The following is a 22,565-nucleotide window of genomic DNA, read 5'->3' on the forward strand; positions in this document are numbered from 1 at the left end:
CCTAACTGCTTGCCTGTCCATCTGTCTGCCTGCCCATTCTTTTAATGTGGTTATGCACCTGCCTTTGCTGTGGTCTTTATGTCTCCTTCATACTGTGGGGTTTCTCTTTAGCATGCGAGCATCTAAACTTAGTCTATAAACAGTGTTACATTTTGGAAATGAGAATGTGTAGTATATCACACTTACAGTTCATATGCTACATAAAAGTAGATGGGGTCAAAGACCAGATGCAATAAAAAAAATACAATTCTATATTATAGTCCTGCAGCCTCAGCTGTTTTTATTTAAATGCACCAGATGTGTATCATTACATATTCCATAACCTTGGAGGTATGTGACGCCTGGGAGCAATTTCTGAGCTGCTAAACATTCACCCCTAGATACAGAAAAATCTCTGGTCATAAAAGGTGTTATTGGACTTCTACTGTGAGGACTCTTTACTTTTACCTTGATCCTCTGCTGTGCATATACCAACACAGTCTCACGGCATTTCGTGTTATAGTCACGAAATTAATCTATTGATTCGTGTGCACCAACACGATTTCGCCATTTTTTTTCATGTCACACAGAACGATTTTAAAAGTAATGTAAATAATAACAAATTAGAAGGAAAAACGGATTAAAAAAAAATACAGATTTCAGAATTGTGAGGCTCTGAGCCTCATTTATTTTCCTCGCGGACGGCAAAAAAACTCCGACATTATATAATTTTAAATAAAAGGGTTAGGGTTAGTCTTAGGGTAAGATATTGAGTAAGAACCTGTTTTTATGAACCACACAGCTTCTGGTTTTCCAAGACCCGACCGGATAAAAATACGTGGTGCAGGCACGAAACATAGACTACCAATAGAAATACATTGCTTTTAAAATCGTTCTGTGTGACACGAAAAAAATGCGAAAATCGTGTTGGTGAACACAAATCAAGAGATTAAATTAATTTCGTGACTATAACATGATATAACATATCGTGAAATGCCGTGAGACTGGGTTGCATATACAGTAGTTCCTCTGCTGGGTGGCAGCACAGGGATCTTAGAAGCTGTGTGTTCTGCTCGGCTGCCCACATTGAGCCAAGGATCCAGGAAACCTGATGAGCAGACAGACAGAGCATGAGACGGAGTTAACTTACAGAAAGACAGTAAGAAACAGAGAGTAATGGCGTTGAAATAGCAAATCAAACAGATTGCGATCACAACCCGAGAATCAGACAAAATGAAAACTTGTCAAAGACTAAAAGGACCAGTACAGAAAAGACCCCAGGCCCGGCATAGGAAGTGCCTTATCTTCTCCATCACACAGTCATTTCCATCATGAATTCAGCTTTGTACATTGTCCCCTTATCACCTCTGCTCTCTGCTTCAGAACTCCACATCAAGGCTGGTTTCAAAAATCAGCGTTAGAACAGCTGTTACATAAATTATATCAAATATACCCTATTTATAGTCATACAACCTCTTTTTTAGTAGTTTAGTAGAGTAGTTTTTTAGGCAAGAACATGTCCCTGCATCTAAATGAGCCACACTGGTGTTCCTCTGACAGTTTTTCAGCTGCGTAGAGAGATGGTTCTAGCATGACTGAAAGCCCCTCAGATTGTGTTGTTGTTGTGAGTCTGGCCAGCAGGGGTCAGTGTGGCTCTAAAGCCAGACCTGTCTGTAAAGTGGTTACAGAGCACAATACTTGACTGAACCTTGATGAGAGGCGGTATTGCATTTATTTTAATTTCGTTTTTGTGTAAATGTAGTCAACCCTCTTGTCCAATAAGTGTGTGGAAAGTCTGTGCACTGTGATGCAATTGTTTGTCCCTATTTGGTTTGTGCATGTTTATTTTTACGTTACACTCATTTAATTTGTAGGAGTGACTGCACCTTGTTCAAAATAGCTATTGAGAATAGTATTGCCTTCTGTATGATGTACACAAATTGGGAATTTGCAGAAGCCGAATCTCCAGTTCATCGATTTTTTTCTCCGAACATTAGCCTGTGTGGCTATAAGTGTGTGTGCTCGTGCTGAGTTCTGTGTGTGTGTCTGTGGGCTGTGTGACTTTAACTATCTGACAGGGCATGTTTGATGGAGGGCAGAAGAAAGGGCTGATGTTATGGCTCTCATAGAGGAAGATGAGGAGGGAGCCAGGTGTAGGAATTAATGATAGCTTAGGAGGAGCCACAGGCTGATGGACCGAGGGAGGGATGTGAGGGGACGGAGGGGGGGGAACGGTGAAGGATCGAGGAAGAGGATAGAACTCCCTCTCTCATACTTAGGCTCGCTCACACAAGATATAACTCGCACACATATACACATACTTGCACAGCTGGATGGGGCTTAATGAAGACTGAGCAGTAATAGCCATGCAAACCCAATCCCCAGGGCGCAAAGACTCAGACAGCTCTCTGACTCACACACTTTAAAAAAGCAACACACGCCACATGGCCTTTGTTGAGTGCCCACGCATTAATGTGCAAACACACTTAAGCAGTGACACAGACATGGGGCACACACATACGGACATCCTTTGTCCCACTGTTTGTTCTTGCATAAGCTCTAACAGATGCTCGGGTACAAAACATTTATGTACAGATCAATTTTCACACACTTATCAGGGTTTTCATTTGGACAGAAGTGGACCTGTCTATGTTTAGGCCAACAATGCATGACAAAATGGCCCAGAGAGGAAGAGGACCGGGGAGAAAATAAGGATAGTGTTACGGTGTGCAGGAATCAGGACCCAAATGCAGATATAACGAAAATAACTCCTTTATTTCAAGGCTACAAATATACAATAAACAGAGACAGACCGGAACACTCACCGATGAACTAGTCATTACACAAGACAACCCGACAAAGAGAAACAGAAAACCCAGAGCTTAAATACACCCAGGACTAATCACATAAACACGAGACAGGTGAGGAGGGAGGAGAAAACACAGAGGCACCAGGTGAACACAATCGGGTAATCAGGGAGGGAAACAGACAAAAAGCAACAGGCAGGAAACGGGGGTGAACACTTTACAAAATAACACAGGAAACCAAAGATAGAAAAAGACAAGAAAAACACCAACACAGACAGATCCTAACAGATAGTTAAAATAAAAAGCCGTGTTTTTTTTTTTCAGTGGTAGAAGCTGGGCAGAGAAAAAAGAAAAAGACATAGTGGGGTGTCAAGGACCTTGAGAACATGTAGGTGAAGTGAAACCGGACATAATACTAAATAAATGCAGTACAATCAAAAGAACAGCTACAAGCACTGCAATAACAAGTAAGGAAGATAAAGTCAATCGGGATTAGGAGGAGGAAGACGGAGAAGATGGAGGGAATGAGGGAGGAAAAGAGAACCACAGGGAGCGATGTGTTTATGCAGGGGAGGGTGTTTCTGGTTCAGGTGTTTGTTCAGGCAAAATATGGGAGACCAGCCAGAATGCAGAGACAAAGAAGGGAGAAAGGAGGGAGAGAGGATGAGAGAAGGTCAGGCAGACTTACTGTAGGCTCAGCACAGATTTAGGCTGCACACATTTAACCATTTGAAAGATGGTAGGAATTAGCAAATAACTCTGATAATGTGTAAAGTATGCATAATCTGTGAGTTGTGTTCTTTCCAGCTGTTAATTATTTTTCCTCTTAACTGCTGTCTATGTTTTATTTTATGTTATTTTGGTTGAAGTTGTTAGAGAAATTAAGATTTTTTCTTGGCACTAATACATTCATGTTTGTGATTTGAAAGACACGATTTGAGCACTGAGACAATGCTGGCTAGACAGTAGGTATATCAGGTTCAAGCCAAGGACAACGCAGTGTAATGCAATGTGAATGGAGAGAGAACAGTGATGCTAATACAGACAAAAGAGGAGAGGATAAATGATGGGCCACAGGAATGCAGCGATGAAGATTCAGACTTAAATATGAAGTTAAAGTGGAAGCGAAGACTGAGAGGAAGATTACAAAACAAAGAGTGTGTGTTGTTGAGTCTAAAGTGACGGATAGAGTAACTCGAAGTGAACAAAAGAGAGAATTAATTAGCTCTGAAGGTGTCGGGCTCAGCCTTTTCCAGTCAGGCACATCTGAATGTCAAAATGAGGAGAGGAGGCACAATTACAATTTAAGGCGAGACAGATGGAGATAAGAGCAGATAACAGGGGGGAAAGTGCATTCATTTGCTGTGACCAATATGGGCTCAGTGCTTGGACCGTAGCTTCAGGATTTGTGCCATTTTTCAGTATTTTTCAATACATCATTTCATTATCATGACAAATGATGTAAAGCATTCAATTTGCCTCTTGGAGTGATGAAATCCCTCTGAAATAGCACTCAGTCCATAATTTGACACTAAGTCTTTGGGTAAGAATGCATTCCTTTAGTTAAGAGGGAGTTAGAGTTAAGAGGCTCCACAGTAGGAAGATTCTCCCACATATGATGAAAACACTTCAATACTGTTTATTGGACATCACAGGAAGAATGAATTAACTACAGAGATATACAAAATAAATATATTAGTTTTTGAAGAAAATATCTCTCAGTTTAGAGACAGGTAGATATTAGTATGATTCAAATGTTCTTGTCCGCAACTGAACATTTGTCAGAATTGACAATACATTAGCAGATGTTATCAGTTTTACAAAGTACTTGGAACTTTTACATAAGAAAAGTTTAACCACAGTGTAGAATTACTCTCTCACAATTGATGGTCTGTTTTATTGTTGTTACTATGATTTATTCATAGTAATGAAAACCTTGACATTTTACCAAGGGATAAATTAAGTTTAATAGTGTGATTTCGGTGAGCTTATGACCATCCTGGCCTAAATAACAAGGAGGGGCTAAATCTGGCTACAGTAACGCCAGCTCTGCCAGATTTAGCACTCTTTTTTCCCCTGGCTCAGAGTAGATTGCTTTAATTTGGTTTTAAGATACAATAATCTGTTGATTATATTTTGTTTTCTTATTCTGAATCATCAGCTTCAGTATCTAAACTCAAATCAAATATCTTTAATGGAAAGAAAGTACAATATGGATCCATTCAAATTCCTTTGAAAATAAAGTAATAATATTTGTGGAGCACCTTTGTTGCCAAATGGTTACAGCACATTCCATATTACTATAATGCCCATGCTTGAAGGTTTGGACTAATAGGCCTGTGACAAACAGCCAAAAAGGGCTTTAGTTTTCGAGATACCGCTCCCGGAGTTAGGACAAAACACAACTTACTTTTTTCTCATCTCTAAGGCCTCCCATACATGAAATGGATTGTTGTATAAAAATATTTTACTGCAAAAGTGGTGAAATTGATATATAAAGTTATACACCCCAAACTAAAAATAAAGCCTGGCCGTCTGGGGGTTGAGGCATATAAACTCATGTAGATTCACAATGGAAGGTCTGATAGGTTTAAAACTTGGCATACCTGAGGTCAGGACATCCCTCTGCATTATAGAAAAGACTGAATGTCAATATCTTACTGTAATTGGAGATACAGTCATTTGAACACATACCTACAATAGGCGGAAATGTAAATCTATGTAGAATGTTCTCTTTACTTTGTAGTGACTCTGACATGGATTGCCACATACGAGGGCTTGTTGGAAAGGTGTGGTTCTACTGAATCCAGCAATACTAATTGTGTAAAGGTAGCTTACATACTCATGGAGTTATGTCACTAAACGTATAAGGTGTCCCAAATGGGGAAAATATGAAATAGTCCTAATTAAATCTATAGTATCACCAATTAGTTTTATTTTGACTTCACTTATCAGGGGTGGAAAATAATAACAAATTATCTTGAGTAGAAGTCCCTAAAAGGTATGACAACTTGAGAATTGTTATTTTTTTAAGTAAAATATTGCAACTTCAACATTAGTGCAGAGAAAATGCAGGCCTAAAATGCAATAGAACTACTAACGAAGTAGTAGTTGGACATCAGCTCGTCGCGGGCGATGTTGGTGGTCAGAAACTGATCCACTAAGAACTGTAACACCTTGATTTTACAACTCAAGCTTATGCTCCTCATAACAGCAAGTCATACAGCTCTGTAGAGAATCAAGAAGTTATACTACAGTATTTGACTCCACCTGACAGGTAAATCATTGCAAATATTTTTGGACTGTGAAAAGATGGGACCTTGTCAAATAAAATGGCTAATTAGCTAACTGGAAAGTGACCTAGCTTAATGTTTCATTAATGTAACAGAGCCTGTCCAGTAGCCTATATTCACAATAGACTCTGTTTCTCCTGGCTTAATTAGTATCACTGGTAACAATACTGTAAATAGAGCCTAACAAAAACAGTTTAAGTACAACATAGATACTGTACAAATTCTGAAGTGTATCTTTTTTTTCAATTTTACCAGAATGGAGAGTGATGTACAAACAGTGGATCCAAATCGTTGTATCATCTGTGATAAACATTTTGAAAAAGGGAAGAAACAAGATCCATATGTCAAAAATCCCACAGCAGAAGGCCTCCAACGTATACGAAATGTTGCTCAACAGAGAGATGATGATGTTCATAAAACTCTCTCTCCATATACAGATGATATACTTTCGTTTAAAATAAAGGTATCATATCATCGATCATGTAGAGCAAACTACTCCAGTAAGACCAATATCAGTGAGCAACAAGTTGCAAATGTTGAAAGTGAGAGCATACCTGCATCAGTCTCTTCAAGAAGACTGAGTAGGGTTGATACATTATCGTTTGACATACGAAGAGATTGTTTCATTTGTGGGAGGGCCAGATCAAGACCAGAACATCTGACAGCCATTATGACTGGTACAGGTAAGAGTACCCGAGACAAGGTCCTTCATGCAGCATCAGAAAGGCTTGATGAAGTTGTACATCTTCGGCTGCTCTCATATCCGGATCTCTTTATATGATGCCAAATATCATAGAAGCTGCCTTAAACATTATATCTCTAAACTAAATATAGCAGCTGCCAGACGAAAAAAAGAATCAGAACAGCAGACCAGTATCTACGACAAAGCTTTTATTAAGCTCACTGAACTCATTGACAAAACTATTTTCTCAAAAGAAATGAAAGTGACGACCCTCAACTCCTTGGCTGGGAGGTTTGATGACATACTGAAGACACTGAGGTCTGGGGAAGAAGATGAGACGGTCCAACACACTAAATACAGCTCCTGGAAACTGAAGGAAAAGCTCTTACTGCATTACAAGCACAGGCTGGTATTTGTAGAACGAGCTGGAAAGTCTGATTTGGTATGCTCTGAAAGTGTGCCCATGGGATTGGCAATGAGAGCTGTACAACTCAAAGACAAGCCAGAAGAGACAACAGCTTCTACAGCAGACTGTGAGACACAACAGCAAAGTCAAGGTCTCTCTGACAGGCAAATACTACATAGAGCTGCAGACATATTGAGAAAGAGCATGGAGCAGGTTGACCATGACCATAAATCATATGTCAGCAGTGATCGACTATCACGTCTACATTGCAGCAACTATGTACCAAACAATGTTTATGACTTTGTGAACTGGTGTGTTGATTCAAATGCTCACAGAAATTGTGAGACCTGTGATGAGGAACCAGCTTTGAAGGACAATCTGCGTGTCATTGCAATCTGCCATGATCTCATTGCACAGTGCCGTCACATCCATACGCCAATCACACTGGGACTTGCCATTTTGATTCATCATCAATTTGGCAGTAAGTCACTCATCAATGAGCTCAGTGCAATGGGGCACTGTGTTTCCTATACAGAGGTTCGACAGTTCCTCACATCTGTGGCAGCAGACCAGATATCAAGGACAGAGAGTGGTGTCTACATCCCAACTGGCCTCACTGGAGTCACTGAACATGGAATTGTTGATGCAGCCATCGATAACTTTGATCAGAATGAGGATACTCTGGACGGGAAGCAAACAACTCATGCTATGGCATCTGTTGTGTACCGAAGAGGCCATGTCTCTACTGCATATGAATGTCTAGCACGAGTCCCAGAGAGGTCTCTCTCAACCTTGAACACAGCTGACTTGAATGGAGAGAAACTTCACAGATATGTTTGGATTATTTGAATTTGTATTCATTCCGTTTTCATGTGTATAGTCACAGTACAAATTAATTGGTGGGGGTGTTCAATATGAATACTTGGTGAGGTTTGGTGTTCTGAGTTGATATTTAATGCATATGATAACAAGCTTATCTTATTATTTCTGGATACAGATATATCAAACCTCCAAAGCGACCAGAACCGCCCGAACTTCCCAAACTTGAGATACTACACATACACACAGCAGTCTCCAAAGCAGCAGAAGGCAGAGACCTGGAATGGAAGCTGGCCCGAAACCAGAGCAAGAATCAACAGCATATTCCTGCGTGGTCTGCATTCAATGCCTTCACATCAGACACACCTTGTCCAGTAGCCAGTGTACTATACATGCCCTTCATAAGAGAATCGCCCTCAGATTTGTCCACCATCTATACAGCTATGATACAGCTTGTACAGCTAGCTGAAGAACTGGGACAACACCATGTGCTTGTGACTGCAGACCTTGCCATTTATAGCAAAGCGCAACAGATATTGTGGAACAAACCAGAGCTCTTAAAAGGGAAGATCACAATGAGACTAGGAGGTATGCATATCACAATGGCTTACCTTGCAAGCATTGGAAAGCTCTATGGTGACGGCGGACTGTTTGACATACTCACTGAGTCAGACGTGTATGCAGAGGGCACAGCCCGACAGTTGCTTCAGGGGAAGCAACTCTGTTCAGGCTCTTCTGGAAAGCCATGCAATCATGGCTTGAAAAGAAAGGCAAATGTGCAATAACTGGAGCACAAGAGCAACTACTATGAGATGTACAGCATGCATTTCATGGTAATGACAAGGCCACTGCTCAACAGCTTATCGGTGAGGTGGAGACGGAACTTACTGGGATCCAGAACATTATCAAGACTTTCATAGTTGAAGGGGCTAAGCAATCAGCAACTTTTGGATATTGGTTAATGTTCCTCAAGGGTGCTGATCTGTTGCTAAGGATCCTTCGTTCAGAACGTGAAGCAGACTTTCAACTTCACCTGAATAGCATGTGTGAAGTCATCCCTTGGTTCAGAGCTGCTGGAAGAACCAATTATGCCAAGTACATGCCGGTCTACGTTGCAGAAATGAAAGCTCTTGAACATGAACAACCAGAAGCATACACATTCATGCAAGAAGGCGGATTTGTTGTCCGCCGGTCAGAGGATCACAGCTTCAACTGTGTGGCGACTGATCAGGCACTGGAGCAAACCATTAACCGAGAAGGCAAGAGTCAGGGTGGAGTTGTTGGCTTCACATTGCGAAAGGCAGCTCTCACAAGATGGTTGATGACAAGGCATGTGACCACAGCATACGTGGATGCCATGAAAGGCCTTTGTGACACTGATGCAAAGGGCCCAAAAGCACACAAAGAACATGGAGCCTTTAGAATGGACAGAGATTAGGGAGACATACAAAAGATAATGGAAGCTGTGGAGCAGAAGCAGAACCCCTTTGACCTTGATAGTATCCCTGAGGAACTGATCAATATTGCAAGTGGTCAGGTTGCATCTGAGAAAGTTGCAAAAGAGCTGTCAAGTTTCCTCCAAGATGGTGCTGAGCAGAATGCCATCTTTATTGAACATCAGGTGGAGTCAGTACTAGAAAGGTTCACATGGACTCAGATGTGCTCTTTCGAAGATTACTTGCTGTATCCAAGCAAAGAGAGGTATCCATGGAGACTGTGATGTCCCAAACCACAGCACTGAGACTGCTCTTGTAAAGGTCTTTAATGACATCCACTTAAACACAGACAGTGGCAGAACTTCAGTGTTAGTATTATTAGATCTCAGTGCTGCGTTTGACACTGTTGACCACAGCATATTACTAGACCGACTGGAAAACTGGGTGAGACTTTCGGAAACAGTTCTAAATTAGTTTGAATCCTACTTAAAGGACAGAAACAACTTTGTTTCTATAGGTAAATACACATCTGAGTTGACAAATATGACATGTGGGGTACCTCAAGGCTCCTCTGTCATCATCCTGTTGGACCTGTCTGCTGCATTCGACACGGTGAATCATCAGATCCTCCTTCGCACTCTCCAAAAACTTGGAGTTTCAGGCTCTGCACTTTCCCTCCTCACCTCATACCTGAAAGACCGTACCTACAGGGTGACTTGGAGAGGGTTTGAGTCCGACCCTTGTCAATTAACTACGGGGGTCCCTCAGGGCTCTGTTCTTGGTCCCCTCCTCTTCTCCTTGTACACAAACTCGCTCGGATCAGTCATTAGCCCGCATGGTTTTTCTTACCACTGCTACGCTGACGACACCCAATTAATTCTGTCCTTTCCCCGCTCAGAGACCCAGGTCGTCGCACGCATCTCTGCTTGTCTAGCTGACATCTCTCAGTGGATGTCTGCTCACCACCTCAAGCTCAACCTTGACAAGACTGAGCTGCTCTTCCTCCCGGGAAAAGATTGTCCAACTCTTGACCTGACAATCAACATCGGCACCTCAGTTGTTTCCCCGACTCAGACTGCAAGGAATCTGGGTGTGACCCTAGATAACAACCTGTCCTTCACTGCAAACATCGCTGCTACAACCCGCTGCTGCAGATACACGCTTTACAACATCAGGAAGATACATCCCCAGCTGACTCAGAAAGCGACTCAGGTTCTGGTCCAGGCTCTCGTCATCTCACGCCTAGACTACTGCAACTCCCTCCTGGCTGGTCTACCTGCATGTGCCATCCGACCTCTGCAGCTCATCCAGAATGCAGCGGCTTGTCTGGTTTTCAACCTTCCTAAATTCTCCCACACCACTCCGCTCCTCCGCTCCCTTCACTGGCTTCCGGTAACTGCTAGAATCCACTTCAAGACACTGGTACTTGCTTACCGTGCTGCGAATGGATCTGGCCCTTCCTACATCCAGGACATGGTTAAACCGTACACCCCAGCGCGTGCACTACGCTCTGCATCAGCCAAACGACTCGTTGCGCCCTCGCTGCGAGGGGGACCCAAGTTCCCATCGGCGAAAACACGTGGGTTTGCTATCCTGGCTCCAAGATGGTGGAATGAGCTCCCCATTGACATCAGGACGGCAGATAGCTTGCACATCTTCCGGCGCAAACTGAAAACTCATCTCTTTCGACTCCACTTCGAGCGTTAGAACGATTAACGAAGCACTTTTATACTAATAAAGGACTGGATTACCTAAAGCCAGTTGAGTAGCACTTGAAATGTTTGGCTCTATGAAACCTGATATACTTATATGATTCTGTTTTCTTCAAGGTTGTGTCTTCCTGGTCGAATGTACTTATTGTAAGTCGCTTTGGACAAAAGCGTCAGCTAAATGCAATGTAATGTAATGTAATGGGGCCTTTTCTCTTTAACATCTACATGCTACCACTGGCTCAGATAATGAAAAACAACAAAATAAGTTACCATAGCTATGCAGATGACACACAAATTTACGTAACAATTTCACCAGGAGACTATGCTCCAATTCAAACACTGAGTAAGTGCATTGAACACATCAATGACTGGATGTGTCAGAACTTTCTCCAATTAAACAAAGATAAAACTGAGGTAATGGTTTTTGGAGCCAAGTCAGAACATATAAAAGTTAGCGCTGAGCTTCAGTCTGCAATGTTCAAAACAACAGATAAAGCCAGAAATCTAGGTGTAGTCATGGACTCTGACCTGAGTTTCAACAGTCACATTAAAACTGTTACTAAATCAGCCTACTATCACCTAAAGAATATATCTAGGATTAAAAGACTAATGTCACAGCAGGATTTGGAAAAACTTGTCCATGCTTTTATCTTCATTCGACTCGACTACTGTAATGGTGTCTTCACAGGTCTCACTAAAAAAATCTATTAGGAAGCTGCAGCTGATTCAGAACGCTGCTGCTCGAGTCCTCACTAACACTAAGAAAGTGGATCACATCACTCCAGTTCTGAAGTCTTTACACTGGCTTCTTGTGTGTCAAAGAATAGATTTCAAAATACTGCTGCTGGTTTATAAAGCACTGAATGGTTTAGGGCCAAAATACATTTCTGACCTCCTGCTAAATTATGAACCATCCAGATCTCTCAGGTCTTCAGGGACTGGTCAGCTTTCTGTCCCCAGAGTCAGAACTAAACATGGTAAAGCAGCGTTCAGTTATTATGCTCCAAATATCTGGAACAAACTCCCAGAAACCTGCAGGTCCACTGCAACTCTGACTACTTTTAAATCCAGGCTGAAGACTTTTCTTTTTGTCGCTGCTTTTAATTGAACTATTCATATCTTAGACTGCACTGTAACTTTGATCCATGTACTTTTTTCTTTTAATGTTTAATTGACTGCACTGTAACTTTTATCCATGTATTTTTTCTTTTAATGTTTATTTTATTAGCTTTTCTTTTTAATGACTGATTTTAAATGCCATTTTCTTAATCTCTTTCATTTTTTGTAAAGCACTTTGAATTGCCTTGTGTTGAAAAGTGCTATATAAATAAACTTGCCTTGCCTTGCCTTGCCTTACATCATCGATGACATGGCTCTTCTACAGAGTCTCCCTGACTCAGGCTTTCAGACATTCAATGACCTGGGTGAGTGTGTCTGGAAGAAGATCACAACACTAATGGAAAAGGAAAACAACAACTGTGTTGCTCGAGTGTTTGATAGGTATGATCATCCACACTAAATCAAAGACCTGGAAAGGCAAAGAAGAGGCACCATCCAAGCAAGCAGATCTACACATGTCATCACAGGCAAAGCCAAAGTTCCTAACTACAGGAAATACCTCAAGGTCAGTGGTAACAAGGCTGCTTTATTCAGCTTTGTAAGCAACTACATAGCCAATACAGGGCAAAGAGAATCTCCTCAGAGAACACAGTCATTTTGGCAGGTGGCTTTGAAAATGGTGAGGAGGTCAAAGTGGTCAGCAAGTCAGGTGGTGACAACTTGACAGATCTGTATAGTGACCAGGAGGAGGCTGACACCAGATTGGTATTACATGCAATACATCTAGCAGAGTCTCATTCTCGAGGTCGTCATCAGATGTGATGATACCGACGTACTGGTTTTGCTTGTGTATTATTCTAGCAAAGGAATGTTTGGATCCTCAACGGTGTTCATGCACTCTGGATATGGCCCAAGGGAGAGGTTTGTCCCAGTCTGTCCCATCGCAAAGAAGCTTGGTGCAGCATGTTGTGCATGTCTACCTGCATGCCATTTCCTCACAGGTTGTGATACCACAAGCAGCTTGTACAGAATTGGGAAGGCTACTGTGTTTACAAGACTTAAGACCCATCTGAGTGACTTAAATGAGATGGCCAGTTTTGGACTTTCTGGAAGTCTGGAGGAGGCTATTCCTGTGGCAAGAAAGTATGCCCTCCTTCTGTATGGCCAAAAGAAAAGGGAGGATGGCCGTCCTTGCACCACCTTGGATGAGCTGAGGTACACACTAGCATCTACAACAGATTCAACAGCTGCAAATCTACCCCCAACAGAAGATGCCTTCCAGCAACATGTATTAAGAGCCATGTACCAGACCGCAGTGTGGTGTCACAGCCCTGTGGCCAAGCCTCATCTCTGGAACCCAGTTGGTAGAGGGTGGAGGCTCAGAGAAGATGGGTCTATTGAACCAGTGATATTCGTCAAAGAACCTGCACCTAAAGAAGTCAGAGACATCACCCACCTATACTGTAAAGACGGAAAGTGCAATGATAGCAGTAAATGCCAATGTCTTTCAGTAGGCTTGACCTGCACAGAGTTTTGCTCTTGCTCTGACTGCCCAAATGTGAGCCATGTTGTTTTTGATGACAATGTGGATGAGTGATAGAGATGTGTTTATATGCATGTATCCCCCGGCTCCCACTAGCTTAGGTTTACTTAAATGTAGATAAGAACATTTAATTTGAATACTAAAGTTTGTTAATCCAAAAACCTGTTTCCTTGTCTCTGTGTCTCACCTTCTAGTCCCTGGCACATTTTGGCTGCAGTTGGGCATAACAGTGTATAAAGACACCATACACGTTTAGTGACATAACTCGATGAGTATGTAAGCTACCTTTACACAATTGGTATTGCTGGATTCAGTAGAACCACACCTTTTCAACAAGCCCTTGTGTGTGTTGCTATGGCAATCCATGTGAGGGTCACTACAAAGTAAAGAGATCATTCTACATAGATACATTTCCGCCTATTGTATGTATGTGTTCAGAGGGATGTCCTGACCTCAGGTATGCCAAGTTTCAAACCTATCAGACCTTCCATTGTGAATCTACATGAGTTGTTATGACTCAACCCCCAGACAGCCAACCTTTATTTTTAGTGTGGGGTGTCTAACTTTATATATAAATTTCACAACTTTTGCAGTAAAATATTTTTAAGTTGTGTTTTGTCCTAACTCCGGGAGGGGTATCTCAAAATGTTGGGGCCATTGTCACTAGCCTATAAGCACTTATTTAAGAATACATACGTTTTGGCCTTACTGTATATGCTGTAGTGCAGCGGTTTTCAAAGTGTGAGGCTGGCAGAAAACGTGTGTCACTTGCACACTTGTGGCTGTCTGTGGAGACCGAGTTCCCTGCCTCTCCACCTACCTGTGTGAGTGCGGGTTTTCCGCATTGACTTTGATCAAAAGCAAGTACCGGTCAAGGCATTTAATGACATTTTCTCTTACTGGACCTCTTAGAAATGCAATTGAACACCCCTGCATTATAGCAACAACAACAACAATAATAGCAATAATAATTGAGAGGGGGGGCGCGGCTGTTCTTATGTTCTCTGAGGGGAGGCTCACCTTCCCACACTTGAAAACCCCTGCTGTAGTGTAAACTTTCCTAATTCCTTGTATTTGTGCTTTTTGAAAGGCTAAAGATCCCACCCCACACACTTCATTTGTACCGCTATACTGTAGAACTCACACTACTTTATCAAGTAGAACAATCCTAGCCAAGCTGTATTTGGACCACTGCTGTTGTTGGAAGGTGTTTGATGCCTGTCCACACATTAATTCATAGATGGAAGTTTCATCAACAAACCCCCCCCCCTCACATCTGCTTTTCTTCAGGGCCTCAGTGTAACTGGCTGATATCACACATAATAGTATCCAAAAAGAAAAAATCACAACTTAAACTTTAAAAAAACACTCCTGATTACTCCTCTTGTGGAGTTGTATTCCCTGCTTAATAAGATTGCTCTCACAACTTGCCTAAAGACACACACCAAAACAGCCTCCTTTTACATCTCTCTTTTACCGCCTCCTTATGGTGTTCCGCTGCCCTGTCCCCACTAAAATGCCCACACTCATAACAGGCCCCGCCATAAGACACACCACATCGGATTTCAACTTTTTTCCTTCTCCCTCTTTGTTTCTCTCAAACCACCACACCACACACACACACCACACACCACACACACACACACACACACACCACACACACACACAACACCACACACCACACAGCCACACACACACACACACACACACACACACACACACACACACACACACACACACACACACACACACACACACCACACACACACAGGCTGGCAAGCATCTCTCGGGAGCAACATTCATTGACTTAAATGTGAGATGGGGAAGGCCCTCCCCTGCTGTCGCCATGGTGACTGTTCCTTTGGAGCGACAGATAGAAAGTTAAACTAATTTCAATATTTGAAGACGTTTTGACAAAATGTGCCTGTCTGTCGGACTACCTGTATGTCTGCAGGAGAAGAGAGGAAAGCAGAGAGGAGGGAGATTTGTATTATCTTGCTAATGACTGAAGGGCAGAAGAAGTGAGAAAGCGCAGAAGGCAGGGAGCAGCCTTTCACAAAGTCTACATTTGACCAATGTGAGAATATTGCTGCACATTAAACAAAGAAGAGAAAAAATATGAGGGGGAAAATAATTAAAACAACTCAAATATAAATCTTAGGAATAGATTGACAGAAATAGCTAAAAGCGCTTCAGATGAAAGATGGGAAGGGCTTGAGATAGGGAGGGTGATGCTTTGAAAGATATAAAAGCAATAGAAATGGGAAGAGAGAGAGAGAGAGAGAGAGAGAGAGAGAGAGTAGCGAGAGATATCTCTCTCGATAGAAGGTAACTATATCGCTCGTAGAGATCATCGAGATCTCAGCTCTGAGAGAAAGGATCTATCTCGACTATCGCTCTATCTATATAGCCTATATCTCTCTCTCTGCTCTCTCTACTCTCTCTCTCCTCTCTCTGCTCTCTCTGCTCTCTCTGCTCTCTCTGCTCTCTCTCCTTCCTTCCTTTTAAAGCAAGAGAGACTGGGGGGGGGTGATTTGGGTCGGTCGGTGATTGGGTTTGGACTGCTCCTGCAGAGCCGGGTGACTCACCATTCCCCCACACACACAGATGCAGTGTGTGTGTGTGTGTGAAGCGTTGGGAGATGTCAATCTTAATAACAGATAATAACACACTGTCCACCTCTGTCTCCAGATGCACAGTCCCTGCTGATTCACTGCCTGTTGTACAATGATATTACAGTATAACACACATACACACACACACAAGTTTAAAATGAAATAATCTCATGCTTACATTGTAAAAGAAGTCTCCCATTATCCAGTGCATCCAGTATCTCATTCATCTCACTTACAGGTTATTGCATAATACAAACATGTCCAGTACCTTGGCTCACATTAGCAAAAGACAAATTAAAATTAATCAATGTTTCTGATCTCCAAGGATGAGTTTTACATTTTGTATAATTGCACTCCCTCCCCGAGAGGCCTCTCAAACACATTTAGGTGAATGAAATAAGCCGAAAACAAGGTGAGCAAAAACAAATGATGGTGCAAAACAGCGCCGGCTGCTCATACATCAGCATTATCCAGAGGGGAGGAAGACCTTGTGTTTCCAAATGGAATAGTTCATCTGGAAAAACAGATATCTCTTTATTAAATCATGGATCTTTTTTTGCTCTATAAGAACATAGGTGACTTTGTTGGTGCTGTAAAGAGAGTTAATTTTAAGTAAAGCTGCTAACACATAAAACAAATGTTGAATTATTATTATACTTCGGATCTGCCAAAGCTACCAGATGAACAGTGGGTATAAATAGCCAGCGGAGTGGTGAGTGTATAATTTTAATTGTGTGTCAGCGTTGGTCCCTGCCAGTGTCTGGTTTAATGGAACATTAATGTTGCCTGGAACCAAGCCCTCCATCATTATCTACTCTCACCAATGTAAATTGGGTGAGCACTCATACGGGTAGGAAGGAGAGCTGAGAGACAGAATGATTTGATTTAAAAGATAATTTGGATAGAGGGTAATAGAGACCAGATAATTTCCCCCCTTTTTGTTTTGTTTCATTTTTCAAAGCCACAGGAAATCAACGTTATCTTTTAAGAGAGGCTTCAGATAAGAGACAAGACATTATTTAAGAAGGGAAGGCTCAAAATAACAGCTTTTCAAGGCAAGGCAACCAAAACCCCCTCCCTCAGCTCTCCTGATTGCATGACAGGCTGCTGGATGTGTGTGATATGAATAGTGAGTGAGGAAACGGTATTGTTGATATCAGCTTTTGGTCGCTGCTAGTTTCTCAGCAATGTCACGGGCCATTTTTAAGACCAACAAAAAGAAGAACTACTATTAACACTTGTGAATTTGTTCCTGTTGACACAAGCCTCCAGTGTTGAATGTCACAATGTGCATGCCTCTGCATCCATTTTAACATGATGAGGTGGTTTCTTAACAACTGTCATTCTAGTTCGGGAAAAAAATGTTAAAAATATCAGTTTAAAACACTTGTTGGAGCAGTTAATTGAATGCCTTGTTGTACTTCAATCATCAATGTTTATTTATATAGCCCAATATCACAAATGTTACATTTGTCTCAGTGGACTTTACAGTTTGTACAAAATATCAGTATGACAATACGACACCCTCTGTCCTTAGACCCTCACATCGTACAAGGAAAAACTTCCGGAGAAAACCCACAGTTTAAAGGGAAAAATGGGAGAAACCTCAGGGAGAGCAACAGAGGAGGGATCCCTCTCCCAGGACGGACAGACGTGCAATAGATGCCGTGTGTAAATTTGAAAAGATAATACATTTGCAACATAGGTAGTCCAAATGTTTGGAAATGCATGTGTGTATAATAGGAAGATGAATCCACGAGGATATCCATCCAGGACCTATGATCCAGGACCACAGCCACGACTCAAGATCCAGGGCTCGCGATCCAGGACAGAGGAGCGCAGGATCATCCATGACTCCGGATCCCGGCGTATATAGACACCAAAAAGAAAGACATTTGGGGAAGCTGGGTTAATCGGAACATGAGAGTACACAGGTATAGACAGAGAGAAGGAAGAAGTAAGATGTCCCCGGACAAACTAAGCCTATATCAGCAAAACTAGGGGCTGAATCTAATCAGCCCTAACTATAAGCTTTATCAAAAAGGAAGGTCTTAAGCGCACTCTTAAAAACGGATAGGGTGTCTGCCGCCCGAACACAAACTGGAAGCTGATTCCACAAATGTGGAGCTTGATAAGAAAAGGCTCTGGCTCCCATTGTACTTTAGAGACTCTAGGAACAACCAACAACCCTGCATTCTTGGAACGCAATGCCCTAGTAGGACAGTATAGGGTATAATGAGTTCTTTAAGGTAAGATGGCGCCTGCCCATTAAGGGCTTTGTAGGCGAGAAGAATAATTTTAAATTCTATCCTGTGTTCTATAGGGAGCCAGTGTAAGGCAGCCAGAACAGGAGTAATGTGGTCCCTTTTCCTAACTCTGGTTAGTAGTACACGAGCTGCAGCATTTTGAATCAGCTGAAGCGACTTGACTGACTTCTTGGTACACCCTGATAATAAAGAGTTACAATAATCCAGCCTTGAAGTAACAAATGCATGGACTAGTTTCTCTGCATCGTTTTGAGGCAAGATATGCCTGATTTTTGCAATGTTACGTAGATGGAAGTAGGCGGTCCTTGAAATTGATTTTATGTGGGCGTTAAAGGATAAATCCTGATCAAATATAACACCAAGATTCCTTACAGTCTCACTGGAGGCCAAATTAATGCCATCCATAGTTAGTATATCTTTAGATAATTTGTTTCGTAGATTCTTCGGGCCGAGTACAATAACTTCAGTTTTGGTCGTGTTTAACATCAAAAAGTTTAAGGTGTGCATGTGACTGTGGAGGCTTCGGTCTCTAATTTCACGTGTCTCATAATAGAGCTACCAATAACCAGAGTTGGCTTCTCAGCGGGTGTCTCGCTGAGTGGGGAATATCTGTTAGATACGTGAACGGGTTGGTGGGGACCTGCGGGTTTCGCGTTATGCCCCTTCTGAACAGTCACCCAGTCTCCCTGCTGCTCGGGAGTTGCCGGGGGACGGCTAATAGGAGCTACCTTTTGCCGGTCCGCACCGGCTAACATGGGCTTTACTGTAGCTGAGTTACTTTCTAAGATGCGGAGCCGGGCTTCTATGGCTATGATTCCCGCCTCCAACCTAACAACTATACTACATTTAACACATGTACCGGTACCAGTAAAGGAGGTAGGGAAGTAACCAAACATGAGACAGTTAGAGCAGGAAATAGCACCCGAGGGTGGGGAAAGAGCCATGGCTATCTATCAAGCTAAAGTAGCTACCGTTAGCAAACCCGAAAAGAGTGTAGGCAACTGTGGAGTTACAGTCGCAAAGAGAAGGAGAGTTGTGAGTGCTTACGTTATAGTAACGTGTGATTACAACGTCAGGCAGTTGCCGTGATCAAGAGTTTTAAAACGATCGATTAAGTTAAGATAATAAGCTATCAGCAACAGAACAGGCACACGGGATACCCGGAGATGACAACAACCGGAAGTTACAACATGCTTACCGCAATAGTGGTCCGTGTATCACCTCTGATGCATGGATGTATAATAGCTCTGATGCTACCAAGCATTGTATACTTATTTATATATTTTTTTTTTTGTATATCTTGCTCTGGAAAACTGGCTCATGTACTTACTTTCAGCAAAGTGGGGGTTCAGGGATAATAGGGATGCGGATGAGGGCCGTTCATCTTGGTGTCGGGAGTTTGAGTGTTGAGTTGTTTCAATATACAGTACATGACCCTCATAGTAAGACAATGATTGGGAACATAACGTTTCAAGGCTTTTGAGTCTGATGGTAAAGTCTAAATCAGCGGTTCCCAACCTGTGGGCCGTGGCCCCCTAGTGGGCAAGTGGACCGCCAAATAATTTGCAAAACATTATGATTTGTGTGGAAACATTTAATTATTAAGATTATTTTTTTTATTTGAACCTCTTTTCCTTTCTCTTTCTTGAACCTCTTTAGCAAAGGTCATTACAGTCCTTGACAGCGGTCTGTTCTACTGGATTAACAACGTGTCACATATTCTGAATTGACCAATCAAAACTTTATTTAGCCTCCGCCCTCTGTATTATTTATGGTTGAATGTGGGCCGCGAACATTTTTAGATTCTAATGTGGGCCCTGAGTTGAAAAAGGCTGGGAACCACTGGTCTAAATAGTTACTGATTTATAGTATCAAGTTAACCTTTTGTATGTTCAACATTCAGCAAATGTTCAAAGCTCTGTGTACAACCTCATGTATCCAAAGTGGGCATAATATCTTGCTATTTTAATACTTTCATATTATCAGGTGAGCAGAGTTTCTAAATGAAGAACATGGAGATGTTCTTTTCATGGAAGAGTATGTGTGAAATTCATAGGAAAATGGGGTGTTCGAGGGTTAAAAGCAGTTACACATGGTACGTACAGACCGTTAATCATGCCACTCAGCTGAAGTTCAGGGACGCACAGAGAATACTGTCTGCAGGTAAAGCAAGGCCAGCGTGATGCAGGGAGTCAAGTGTTTCTAAAGAGCAACAAGAATGAATCAGGTTGTTCTATGCTAAATCTGGTGTGAAGAAAAGGCAGCTAATGGGTTTTCATTATCGAAGTAATTACATACTGTGTGTGCGTAGTTGAATGATTTTTCTAGAAAGCAATGCATTTTTCAAGTACATGTGTATAAAGGCACCGCCTATTTTTGGATGCTCTGCAGCTGACACACAAACAGTTCTAGTCTAAAAGGTTAAAGAGTGTGTTTGGCTTAATGTCTGAAAGGTTAAAGCTGAAGTACCAAGAAGAATTTCTGTTTTCATGTGTTTTTGTAAGGAGGTGAGAGTCTGTACCTAGTGTGTGTTTTGTCTTTTTTGCATGTGAGGTTCTCGCTGCGCCTTCACCCAGCTCTCTGCCTGCCAATGCTGTTTCTCTTTGAAAGAAATTAAGCTGAAAGACACACACCAACTCAGACCAGGAGCCTATAGATGTTCGCTCCCCACAGCCTCCTTCCATCTCCAGCCCCTCAAGCAATCCACCCAGGCGGCTTCTTCCTCCCTACTGAGACCGCCCCGCTGTCATTTCAGGCCCATGCCTTCCACTCATGGAATATTTAAAGGCAGACATGTACCTGAATGTCAATGTTGACAGGTCTTCCAGCTTTATGCCGTTTCACCTTGGGTCAGTGTCAGGCTGAGAAGTGACTTTACTGTAGTCCTCCAGGGAGAGAACACTTCATTTTCTGAGTTTTATTCTCATATGTAATTGTCAGGAGGAAAAGAAAAAAAACATGTGAATGTGTGCAACATGTTTAATGTCTTATGAATGAGTTTCACGGGTTGAAATCTTTCTCCATTCATCTTTTACCCCCAAAAAGGACTTTTCACAATTGACATTAAGGTTTACATGGATAAATTAAGTGAAATACCAACATGTTTTGTTTTTCCATTAACAGCGGTGACATTCTAGTTCAACATGCTTAATGAACATCTTTAAACCAAATGGTCTCTTAAATGCTGAAGTCGAGTCATTTCCTATCTTTTCAGATTTCGAGTCAACCATGTCTCTATGTGTTTGTGTGTAAGCGGGATAAAAGGGATAATGTGTTCAAATTGGACATGACTCATCAGCTATTTCATCAGTGCTACCCCATAAACTGCACCACAATAAAAGGCTTTTCGTGTTTGTGTATGTTCATGTGTCTGACTGAGAGAGCAATTAACCGCTAACACGTGGGCTTTTATGTGTATTTATTCACTGTCATGTTCTAAGTTGTTTCTGCCACATCTTTCTCTCTCTTACGTTGCAGGGTGGAGGAGAGTTTTAAGACTCTTTTCTGGTCGATTTTCGGGCTGTCTGAAGTGATCTCAGTGGTGCTGAAGTACGATCACAAGTTCATAGAGAACATCGGCTACGTGCTGTACGGAGTCTACAATGTGACGATGGTGGTCGTCCTTCTCAACATGCTCATTGCTATGATCAACAACTCCTACCAGGAGATAGAGGTACATAAATAAGATGGTTAGTCGATTCGGAAAGGGTATGATGTTGTCAACAAGTCAATACGAATCATTGTATGATCACCTCTGAGCCTGCAGGAGAATTAGAGAGTGAGTTGAAATACCACCATCCTTACAGAATCAATACACTGAAAACCAAAAAAGGCACAGAATACAAAATAAAAGCTGGAGCCACACTGGGTGGTTTTCACAACAAAACTGAATCATCTAACAACTAGAAGTAATACATAGGTAACTTTTTCTACAATCTGGTGTGTTT

The 22,565-nt window shown here is 42.0% G+C and overlaps 1 protein-coding gene across 1 annotated transcript in view; it reads left to right on the forward strand.

Annotated features, from left to right (window-relative positions):
* Positions 1–22,565, forward strand: part of LOC117555933 (short transient receptor potential channel 7-like) — a 66,289-nt gene that overhangs the window by 34,968 nt on the left and 8,756 nt on the right. Inside the window, exon 8 of the mRNA XM_034231014.1 lies at positions 22,096–22,291. Within this exon, the coding sequence (XP_034086905.1) occupies positions 22,096–22,291 (196 nt within the window). The remainder of the gene's footprint in view (positions 1–22,095; positions 22,292–22,565) is intronic.

This window comes from Gymnodraco acuticeps, unplaced genomic scaffold (genome assembly GCF_902827175.1).
Source record: "Gymnodraco acuticeps unplaced genomic scaffold, fGymAcu1.1, whole genome shotgun sequence".
Lineage (NCBI taxonomy): Eukaryota > Metazoa > Chordata > Actinopteri > Perciformes > Bathydraconidae > Gymnodraco > Gymnodraco acuticeps.